At 36.6% G+C, this 12,103-nt stretch overlaps 1 protein-coding gene across 1 annotated transcript; it reads right to left on the bottom strand.

Annotated features, from left to right (window-relative positions):
* Positions 1 to 468: 468 nt before the first annotated feature.
* LOC306858221 (nuclear pore complex protein Nup107-like) lies at positions 469 to 11,521 on the bottom strand. Its single transcript, XM_079398649.1, has 26 exons — positions 11,393 to 11,521; positions 10,743 to 10,819; positions 10,042 to 10,134; positions 9,255 to 9,364; positions 9,021 to 9,150; positions 8,844 to 8,947; positions 8,487 to 8,614; positions 8,173 to 8,221; positions 6,705 to 6,776; positions 6,523 to 6,611; positions 6,237 to 6,429; positions 5,832 to 5,922; positions 5,039 to 5,118; positions 4,232 to 4,291; positions 3,997 to 4,142; positions 3,855 to 3,903; positions 3,698 to 3,767; positions 3,491 to 3,606; positions 3,173 to 3,362; positions 2,956 to 3,068; positions 2,764 to 2,866; positions 1,715 to 1,875; positions 1,499 to 1,624; positions 1,290 to 1,403; positions 972 to 1,139; positions 469 to 792 (listed from the first exon to the last, which is right to left on the bottom strand). Exons 1-26 carry the CDS (start codon positions 11,398 to 11,400, stop codon positions 685 to 687), a joined length of 2,748 nt encoding a protein of 915 aa, XP_079254775.1. The 5' UTR covers positions 11,401 to 11,521; the 3' UTR covers positions 469 to 684.
* Between the last annotated feature and the right edge of the window lie 582 nt (positions 11,522 to 12,103).

Below are 12,103 nucleotides of genomic sequence, written 5' to 3'. Positions count from 1 at the left end.
AAGCCTAATGTTGGTGTATCACACTATATGTCCTTGTCCCATGTACTGTTTGGCGCTGAAAAGTTTGCATTGTTTCTTGACGAGTGTAATAACCTTTATATTATTCTTAAATTGTATTGTTTTTGTGGTCACTTTATTTTAAGGTCCAATTCTCATAATTAACAAACCATTAACTATGACTTTTGCCTCAATAAACTACTACTTTGCTGCTTATTAATAGTTAGTAAGGTAGTTAAGTTTAGGTATTGTGTAGGATTAAGGATGAAGAATATGTGCTTTATAAGTATTTATAAACAGCACATATATGTTAATAATAGGCATGCTAATAAGCAATAGTGAGAATTGGTCCCTACACTAAAGTATTAAGAGGAAATCTATAAGTGGCTGATATACAACTTCATTTGATACCACTGATGATAAATTAGAATTTCAAATTAAAAATAAAATGATTAAAGAATGGAAGAAATTGTCTGGTATTCTATTTAATATGGAAGACTGGATAAAAAAAAGAAATGATACAAATGGAAAGAAATGCATTACATTTGAAAAAGAAAGATGAAATATCAGTGTCTCTCCACTTAAACAATTCACCAAATTCAAAACAATTAATCTTTATTCAAATACAAAATTCCAAAGCTTTTATTTTTTTCTGATGACATAAACAGCATGAGAAACAAACAGTGTCTAGGGCTGAATCTCATATCCAAGCGGATCCAGCCCTTTATCCAGCAGGAGTAGAGAGGATTCCCTCATCTTCTGGAGAAACTTCTGCAGCTCGTCTTTAGAGAAAACCTGACCAAAAGAAAGACAGGTCAGATGAATGAACTTTAAAACAAGACAGCATCATATTTAACATGAGCACTTATGTTATCAGAAGAGATCTCATGCAAATTGAGTCAATACCGTCTTACTGACATGCAATATTCATGTCTATATTTACAATCATTCTCTAAAGGGCTCTGGCATCACACCTCATAGAGTCTGTGTTGGTCAGACGCGATGATATCAGCTAGACGCAGACTCTCCTGGTGGCGTTCAGTGCGCTGCAGTACGGTTAACAGGAGGAATGACATCATGGGCAGACACAAACGCCGCAGCAGGGTCATCTGATGAGCGCGCTCAGAGTCTTCCTCAGTGTCCTGCCAAAAACACACACACACCGTGAATCCAGAACATCGTACACTTAAAATGTATTTGTTAAATTCTGAAATGATTACAATTATTTTGTGAAAATTATTACAATTATTTTGTGTTTGCCAAACCAATAAATTAATAGAGAACCTATTCACCTCTCTGACATCCACCATCCAGCCTCCATCTACAAACAGCAGCACATTATAGATCCTCTCCTTCACATCCTCTGTCAGCGCTCCCAGACGGCCCTGCCAGTTCTCATACTCTATCTGGAGAAAGAGACAAAGAAAAGCCATTAAAGATAAAAGCTAGAAGTGTTCACTACAGAGTAGTAGTCGGCACTGTGAGAACGGTCTGTTCTAACCTTGTACTCTGCTTCTTTCATCTCATGGGCCACCTTCTCTGTAAACTTCGCTTGAGCAGGTGCTGTGGGTTTCACTGGAGGACAGTTCATGTGCTTGAACCACTCATTAAACGCTTCGTGAGCTTCCTGTGGGGGGAAAAACACAGTAAGATCACAGTAAGGTCATCTCGCTGTAACTACATTCAATACAGTGACAAACAATTCAGTGCTCCTCACCAGATAGGCACGGATGCACAGATGCTCACGAATAGCATTCTCGTCCTCCGCAGGAAGGGGCATATCCATGGCCTGCTGCTCCCACTGGCAGTAGATTTCCCGCATGGAATCTTCTGGCACTTTGGCGAAGACCATCTTAGCAGCGTCATGCTTCTTAGATGCTACGGCGAATGAGGAACATTAGATGTGAATCAATGAAATGCCAATGTCGCTAATCTAAGCTAACTGACCTAGGAGTAAACTAAGATTAAAAGCTTGTTTTAATGGTATAAACTACTGTAATTTCTGGAAAATGCACATTTTTATTATTACATTCAAAAATATGAAAACTCTTGGTAAATAAAACAAAACGACACATTAATAAACACTATACGCATGTATTTTAATTCCCTTCATTCCACAACAAATCTTACAAATTTAACGGTATCCAGAATAGACCAAGAATGAAAACTCTTAAGCATAAATTACACCGCTCTGCATCGTATTTGCTAAAAATGTGGCCCATATGTGTGAAAAACAGTAACCGTAGTCTAAAAACATTCGGTAAAAATGCACACATGCTATAGCTTAATCACAAATACATACACTATAATTATACACCATTACTCCTGTAATAAAATTCAGTGTGAATATCCCACATTTCTGCCACAATACCATGGTGCAGTGAGTGTTACTACAGTAAATCCATGGTAAATGATGGCGATGTGTAGATTGAAAAGCCTTCTGACTGTCTCGTTGCACACAATGTTTCTCCTGTTTGGCTTTGGCTAGTTTAAATCACAGAGTCATTTGTGTTCATCGATGAATTCAAGCGTTTCACATTGGATCTCACACACAGCTCTGTTTAGTGCTCGCGTGACCGAGTAAACTCATCTGCTCTAGTGAGCTTGCGCCGCATATATACATCTATGTGCGTGTATCTAAATATATATAAAAAATATACACCGCACACACACATATATCCTGTAAACAAAAACCTTAGTTTTGGATGCAATTAATCGTTTGACAACACTAATCTTAATATAATAATTTAGCAGCACAAGTCTCACCTAAGAACTTCCTCATGATGGCATTGCTCTGTTTAAGGGCTTCAGCTCGCTGGGAGGGATCAAACACCAGCCAGTCAATAACATCAATCTTCTGCTGATCCACCTGTGTGAATAAATGAAGAGTTTTGTGTTAATTCTATTGTTAATTGGATATAGACTGATAAATTAACACAGTTAACAGTTCATTTGTACCACTGTAGTTGCTGAATCTAGTGCAGGGGTCAGGTCATGGTGGGCAAATTCATCGGTGTCTCTCTCTCTGATAGTTTCTACTACTGTTTTTGTGATTGCTGCTACATCCAAACCTAAACACAATATGTAATAACAATGTAATAAACATTTAATGTACGCTCTGTCATTATTTCAAAATAAGCCCTTTCCATTGTGATACAAGACCCTTTGACCTCACCTGCTTGTGTTGCCAGCTCCAGACAGTGTTTGCGCTGCTCAGTCTCAGTGACTTCCTCCAGGAACTGAGCGTATTGTGACACGGCAATGTCAGCAGGAAGGTGACTGACGTAAAATGCTATGAGATCCACCTGCTTTTCCTTTACTAACAGTGAGATGTACGCCTTCAGGGCATCTACACACACCTCCTCCTGACAAACATAGATCACAATGATGAGTCTGCATCAAACATTTCAATATATTTACCTGTACAAGCAATAAGCAAGACACATGAAGAGAAATATGATCTAAAACAAACAAAAATTGCATATGCACTTACCTTGAGTTGCATGCCCAAACTGCGATAAAACAACACTAAATGTGACATGAAGCGTAACAGATGAGCTGGCAAAGCTGTACTTCTTCCCAACCAATCATTGAACTCCTCCAGGAGACCTTTCAACACAAGTTAAACATTAAACTTAAAAAGAAAACTTTTCAAAAAGAAAAACTGAGATTTTTCCAAATATCTGTTCTTAAAGCGTACCATTAAGATCATCAAGAATAACAAACTTCTGAATCAAATGGTAATGTTCCTTAGTTGCATCCAGAACCCCCTGTCAACATAACACATGTGAAAAGATCAGAAAATAAACATTTCCATCAATTTAGACTTTTACAAAGAAAACCTCATTCATTCTTACTTTGGATTCTGTTGCTTGAAGCTCTTCAAAGACTTTCTCCAATGTCCAACTGAAAAAGCCACATGAAGCAATTATTCACTTACTGGAAAAGGACATGAAGACTGTATATATGATGGAAATTAGAGGATGTTTATAGTCATACTTGGTCTCTAGGAACTCTCTGGGCAGCTCCTCTAGCTCTTCACTGCCCAGACCAGAAGAACAGATTTCCTGCTCTACCAGAGTGTCCACCATCACCCGGAAATACGCCCACACTGTGTCCTCCCACGACTCACACACAGGTAACAGCTGCAGGAAACGAGGACATGTTCAAATAATGACTAAAAACAAGAGAAAAGAAAAAAACAAAGTATAAAAACAGTTAGATGACTATTTACCTGTTTGAGGTTTCCACTCAGTGCAGCATAGATGGCTCTTTCATATTTGTTGAACTGCTCCTGAAACAGCAAAACAAAGCAGAATCTTTCAGAACGACAAACAAAATGACTCAAACATTCACAGAAGCTGTGTGTTAAGTACAGACATTTCACCTAATTTAAATTATTCATTTTGAATTGCTTGAGACTTGATGATGTTACCCAGTACAAGGTGTATATATATTTAATTTAGATGAATTAATTACACAAAAATAATGCGTAAATTTTTTTTAACGCATTTTAATCGCACTTATTTTTGCACCGCGGAACGTTTCTCACTGGATGAGTTTCGGCGGACCGATTATATTGGAGCACCAACTAGCGTTCAGACAAAAACAAACCACAGTGAACATGGACAAAGAAGCTGATGAGACCGCTTTGGTTGGCCCTGTGGATGGGAAATTTAAAAATCCATATGAAAAAACTTCTCACTGTTCTCAGGTCAAATATTTATATGCGATTAATTTCGATTAATTAATTACAAAGCCTCTAATTAATTAGATTATTTTTTTAATCGAGTCCCGGCCCTAATATATATATATATATAGGCTATATTTTCATGTATAAAAAGCTATCTACACTGTGTGAGAAAACAGTGTATTATAATAGAAAACATGTTTTTTGCTAAATTAAAAAAAGTCTGTCAGAGTACTTAAAGACAAGGGAGGAATAAAATACACTTTTAATTCAAATTACTGTCAGTGTTGCCGTAAATATACATTTATTAGTTTTTTCCTCAAATGTCCCACAGATCTAGAGTTTCCTCACCTCTTCTGCCATCCTCCAACAGCAAACCTTCCACACGCTTCGATGAGGATTCCCGTCCACCGCCTGAAGCTCTCCACCTCCTAAATACACACACACACACACAGACACACACACACAAACAGGGTTCACTCCAACTGACCAATGAATTCCCATGATTTTCAGTCGAATGTGATGACTGGATTTTAAGAGACTGCACTCACAAACAACAATTTGTCAATTCAATATTGCTGACTAGAAAAAACAATTATTAACTATAGTAATAAACATGACAGTTTAAAAATAACTGCAAGGTGTAGTTGTACAACACAAGGTGTTCAACCATGTGAATTATGAATCACACTACCGTTATAACATGGATGGAGACATATAGTCACATTTTAACCCTTCTAATTAATGGGATAGTTCACCTGAAAATTAAATTCTGCCATCCTCACTCTCGTCATTCTAAACCTATACAAACCTCCTTGGTTCTGACACATGCAAATAGCAATATTGTACTGCCGTTTGAGTTAATCATATCTGATATGCTCGCTCTCTCTCTCTCTCTCTCTCTACAGCATTCGTGTCTCTTTAGAACATTTGGAATACGCCACTCAATCATATGGATTGTGTTTACTAGGACTTTTTGAAGCATTTATTTTCATTAAAAATATCTTCATCAAATATGAATGAAAGTCTCATGGAAAATGAGGGTGAGTAAATGATAACAGAATTTTCATTTTCAAACTATCCCTTTGAGTCCTATTAACATAAACCAGTAATTTTAATGTAGTTAGTATGTGCATGTGTTGACCTCCGTTAATGTTGGGGTCATGATACAGTTTCCAGCCTTCCAGAGTGGCAGCACGCCAGGCCTGACCACAGCGCTTACACAGCCTCTGAGCCTACACACACACACATACACAGTAGCAGATACACAGTGACATTTTCAGTATTCAGTTCTCCGCTTCTGGAAAAACAAAAAAAACAACAAAAAAAAAATGAGCAAAGTGCTCAGATTTGTCAACACAGAAACTGGAGTTATATAAGAAATATAAAATAAATTTTCGAAACCATGTTTTGAAATTGCTATCGGTGATATGAGATTTTCTGGTTTTGGTCACAAACATTACATGTAATCAATTACTTGTTTTGTAGTGTTACAATACTCGACTATAAAATGCCCATCCCTTATAACAATCCTTATCAGGAAACACACCTCATCGGTCATGCCAGATCGTATGAGGTTAAAGAGGTTTTTGAGCAGGCGAGTGTCGTCCTCTCTGTCCAGGTCTGCCAGTGGTCTCTTCTGTCTGATGGGAGCATCGGGATCCAGTTCTGTGACCAATGGCCTGCTGAAACCACCGCTGGACTGACTCCTCCTTAGTTTCAGGGTGTGGAGTGTGTTCTCCCTACACATGAACAATCCACCATAAAAGATCTACCTGCATCAACTCTGAGTTCTGAGATGCTCAATAATATATATAAGCAGTGATATCCCTTACCAGTACACAGATTTGGCGTAGTATTCAATGTTATCAGAGAAGTCTCCTATCTCATCTTTGGCGATACTCTCCAACCAATCCACCACTAGCTAAATAAACACACACACACACACAAGATACTGAGCAAAGTGATTTTTCCATGCAGAAACAAGCAGGATGGGTGTAAATGGATGCATGTGTACCTGGCTCTGTCGCACCATATTGCCCTTCTGGAAGAACTGCTCCATTACTGCCTTCTCACTCTCAGTGGGCATCTCCAGAGAAAATACAACCACAAGTTCATATGCAGTGCCTCCAAAAAATATAGACGCTTAAGTCATCATTAATGTATGAATGTCACTGAAATTAACACAAAATATCTCACCAAATGGAACAGGGACAATGCAACTTTGTGACAATCTATAAGTTTTTGAGCACTGTTTGTTCATTTTGGACAGTATATCTACTGTGACCAATGGCTGATTTTGCGCTATTTTTAACCTAACAGGCTACATTTTGTGAAATCTTTTGCTTGAACAATGTGCTTGTGCTTAGGAGTGTGCGATACTGACAAAAAAAAAATATATCGATATTTTCTGGGATTTTATTGATTACGATAATTAGTTATTGTGCTCCTAAAGTTTTTGATATTCTTCATATTTTGTGTTGTAGTCAGTTCACACTAATAGAAATTAATCTTTTCCAATAAGTTTAAATAGATTTTTACCGTTTATGGGCATTTTACCTTTATAAAGCGTGCATTATCTTTTGAATCAAATTCTTGCATTTAATCAGTGAATTAGAGTAATAACACATTTGGGCTGTTACCAAGCAAATTAAATCAGTATCAACAAAATTAATCTTTGCAATGCAGAGGAAACAGAAGCTGCATCTGAAGTGGCATTTAGATGTATTTACATACTGTTTAATGCAGGCCATGAATGCATTTTACCTACAATTACAAATGCATGAATAATGTTTTGATATATTAAACATAAAACGTTAAATATTTATATTTGGAATTATTTAAATAATAAAAAGCTACTTTAAATGCCAAACCAAACCCGCCAGTAGGTGGCAGCAAGTCATCGTTAATAAGTGAGTCATTGCGACTGAACCGAATCATTTAAACGGTTGATTCATTCAGGAACGAAATGCTGTCATGTTGCTCAGAGACGCAAAACAGTGCTGTGGCTGTGTTTGGAATCATTTTTGTTGTCAAAATAGTGCAAAAACAGGAAATATGGTGTCTAAAACGTAAGTCTCTTAATTAACTTCTTGTTTTTTTAACTGTTGTAAAAAAATCAATATCAAATTTGGAAGCATGGTCATTTTTGGAGAAAAAAACGGCACTCTTCATGTGAAATTGATTAACTATATGAAGTAGTATAGATATATACATTTTCTGCCCCCATGTCTTGAATTTGTGATTCTAAATGTATTTTAATAGACTGAATCATGTTAGTTAGCACTAGTCTAGACTTCATGTAATGCGTGCACTCTGTAGGGGTGACATTAACACTTGATAAGGTCAAATCGCACATCGTTAAAACAACAATTACGATATTATCGCAGACGATATATATCGCACACCCCTACTTGTGCTATTATAAGGTTTGACATTTTGTAATATAATGCAATGACATTCATGCTTTCCATCTATGCACTTACAGTTATATCCATCATGATGTCTTCCTCTAAAACTGTATGGATTCTGTCTCTGTATTTGAGAGAATTATAACAATATGTAAGCAAGTAAATAGCAGTTGTGTTGCTTAATATTTTAGAGTAAACTGGGATACAATCTTTTTTCAGGATTTAATGATGAATAGAGATTTAAAACAACACTTACTTGAAACAGGAATCTTTAGAAACATAAATGCCTTTTTCACTTTTGATCAATTTAATGCATCCTTGCAGAATGATTAATTTCTTCATTTTACGCCAAACCTTTGAACAGCAGTGTATGAGAGTGTTGAGCGTACCTGTACAGCGAAGTGATGAGTCTCCAAGTCACCATCTCTTGCTGCAGCAACCAGGTAATGCTAACTGTCTTGGAGGATTTCTGCTGACCAGGGGCCGATCGAAGAACCATTTTCTGCAACATACTAACCTACAATACAGGTCAGCACATTACAAATCTCAGGAAGGCAACATGGCAACATTTTCATTTAGCTACCATTCAAACTATTTAGTTTTTTATATTTAAAAAAAGACAGATAACTGATATTATATATTAAAGTTATATTGTAAATAATTACTCATTTCTACTTAATGAAACTATAATTTAAAACATATGATTCTGAAGTTCCCAGTATGTCTATGAAGTACTAGGCATGTACCTTATCTTGACAGAGAGCCTCATACTCCTCTAAAAGATCAAACACATCTGTGGACGCATGACGTAAATATGACTGCAGAAAATCAGGAAACAAACTGAGAGAAGCTGGGAGAAGAAAAAGGGAGATGTAAATCATGTAAACTCATTTCATTTGGTGATGATTATTATGATTATTTACCAGCCTCTCCGGGATCATCTTCCTTTAGCATGAGAGCGCTCATGCTGGCATCCTCAGTGAAGCTGGTGTCCACCAGCCCAGACAGAGGAGATGGGTAAAGACTGTTTGTCCAATCACTGTCATCCAAGTTCTGAAGTGTCAACAAACAAAAAAGAGTTACCACTAACATCAAACAAGCTAAATATATGGAGTCAAGATGAATAAAGGATGTTCATATGAATTCTGGTCACTCACCATGCTCAGACTGCCTTTAGTACGAGGTGTGTTAACGAAACGAGGAGTTCTGCTTCCTGTCCCGAGGATGGCCGACACATCTGGGTTCCTGAGGGCACTTCTTGGGGTGACTGTACATATTTTACAGTTAAACCAAAAATAATTCAGACACCAGATATCATTTTTTTTTTACTAGTGGGTGCAAGACCCTGTAGTTCATTTATATAAGTGAGGATAGCAAAATATAGTAAACTGTGACATTATACCCATACAGTGGACTACCAGTAAAACTGATAAAAATGTGGGACCAAAAATTATTCCGACACTTTGACTTGACCATGTTTTGCTTAAGTGTTTTTCTTTAATTGCTAATTTGACCTTTTTACACCACAGACTGAACAAAATTAAGCATTGGTTGGTAACTGGTCAACCTAAATTGGTATTATCTAACTGTCTACTTAAATTTAACAGCTGACAGCTATTCAACCTAATTTATTACATACCGTTCTATCAAATGAATCTGACATTATCAAGATGAATCTGAGTTCTTGTCAGATTTTATTACCATTTTCTAAACTACAGCGAATAAACTGCGATAATGTGAGAAATCTTGAAGGTGTCTGAATAAATTTTGGTTTGACTCTAAAAGAAAACTGCACATCAATGCAGACAATTTCATTCAATGAGAGATTCATCAGACTAATTCATATCAATGATTATGTTCCTTAAATTCTTTATTGAAAGAGTTGATTGGTTATTTCTGAATCAGAGTGTGTTTGCATGCAGATAGCAGATGCTGTTTACTTACAAGTTTGTTTGAGGAGAGATCCAGGTGTTTGGCGCAGTAGTGGTCTAGCAGGGGTAGTGCTGGTGCCAGGAGTCTCATCCTGTGCCAGAGGGACTGAACACACAGTAAAGGAAAAACAAAAAACCTTCCTACATGTTAATACCATAGTTTCAGCACAGATATAGGCCTATTGTACTTACACTGCCGGATGATAACAAAAACCTGACCTCAACTGAGCTGGAAATCAACACTATTGTCTTCTGTAGAGAAGCTTTTCATAATTGCTAACCTTTGCAACGTTACTTAACTTAATAAGCACTGAGCTAAATATTGACTTGACTTCATCCTAAATTAAAAAAAAAAAAAAAAACCTTTGTCTTTTTCTTTATTCCTTCCCTTTCTAGCTTGTACTTATTTGAACAATGCCTGAAACTTAGTGTTACGAACACGAACAAGAATCGCTTTATGTATTCCCCAACTGTAAGTCGCTTTGGATAAAAGCGTCTGCAAAATTACGAAATGTTTATGTAAATAATACCATTACTACGTCGAGCTGTTTTATAGCTAAAGTTCTTTCAAAATGAATATATTCTGTACCATTAAATAACAATGCTATTTTCCTGTTTATCACTGTGAAGCGGTTTTAAAACTATCTGCGTTGTAAAGTGCAACATAAATAAATGTAATGATTTGACTGAGGCTTATGATTTTGGGAAGGATACATGCAACTTTTTTGTGTGAACTCTTTCTGCGGGCAGCACGGGTCACCTCAGTGTCCCGGACCACTGGACTAAAATTCCTGCACAAAATACAGACACCAGAACTACATTTTAAAAATTACAACATTAGGTTATTATCCATATGTATGCTCACAAATACATTTAAACACAGATTCTTCTGCCTTCAGACTAACTACTGTATATTCTCTCTCTCTCTCTCTCTCTCTCTCTCTCTCTCTCTCACACACACACACACACACACACACACACACACACACACACACACACAAACCTAAACGAACTCAAAGTGACCTGTAAAACATATTCATAACAAATACAACTATTAACTAGCTATGAACTATCAAAACACAGCTAAAGAACTATTAGTCTTTTCAAACAACATAGAAGTTCTGTCAATGCTGTATTTACATAAAACAACACTAAAGTTACATATTGTTTAGTAATTATTAATTAATAAAAAGCTATATTTTCTTTTCTCTCGTTTGTTATTATATTGACAGAGACAGTCAACTGCCATGTGGAGCCGTTCTTACGATAACGTAAATTAGAGCAAATCACGAATCAAATAAAGTAGCCAAAATAATCAGTTAACACTCATACAACAATAATACTGTAATAAACGTAATATTTACCAGTCCATGTTGTCTGTAAATTCACAACTGCTAGCCAATGATGCTAGCACACGGGATTTAGCGCCTTCGCTTCTGAGGCTCGTTCTTCTTCTGAGCTACGCCTATCATTAGGTCACACTACCCCCTACTGGCGCGGATGAACGAGTGATTGCAGTATTACCACTGTCTGTCAGGTACTGCCACCTACTGGCTATAGATGGAATCACATGCATCTCAATGTTTTATTGTGTTACATAATCTATTGAAATGTATATTGCAATATTAGGATAACATTTAATCTTGTCCTGATTATATTGCATTACTATCTTTCCAGCCTAATCCAATTCAACTTCTATCAATTACATTAGTGGCACATGACATGACAAGTGTATAATGGGATTATTTTTTTTATTTATAAATAAATTTAAATGTCACGTCTCATGAGTGGTATTCGGTGGCTATTTAAGGGATTCTCAGTACAAATGTCACGTAGTTATGAATGTCTATACTAATGTCAAGTTATTATTAGTAGCCTACTATATAAAAATGGTAGGGGCTAGTTGTCACACCTGCTAATAATTCAGTGCATATTTCTTGGGGTATGGTTTTATTTTTGAAAGCCAATTTTTATAGCCACATGCCTTAAAGACTTTGCACTATTTTTTTTTCCCTGATCAAAGATACTGAATACAAAGATAATGAACTGACCCAATAATGAGGCTTGTTGTCAAA

Source organism: Barbus barbus (assembly GCF_936440315.1).
Source record: "Barbus barbus genome assembly, chromosome: 39".
Lineage (NCBI taxonomy): Eukaryota > Metazoa > Chordata > Actinopteri > Cypriniformes > Cyprinidae > Barbus > Barbus barbus.
Note: the sequence above shows the minus strand (reverse complement) of the source record. Positions and strands in the feature narration are given on the sequence as shown.

Excerpts from the sequence above, each read along its gene's own strand:
- LOC306858221 (XM_079398649.1), bottom strand. Across the intron at positions 9,151-9,254 it reads CTAAAGGCAGTCTGAGCATG|AACTTGGATGACAGTGATTG; the intron begins GTGAGTGACCAG and ends TTGACACTTCAG. Across the intron at positions 3,069-3,172 it reads GGAGCTGGCAACACAAGCAG|GTTTGGATGTAGCAGCAATC; the intron begins GTGAGGTCAAAG and ends TATTGTGTTTAG.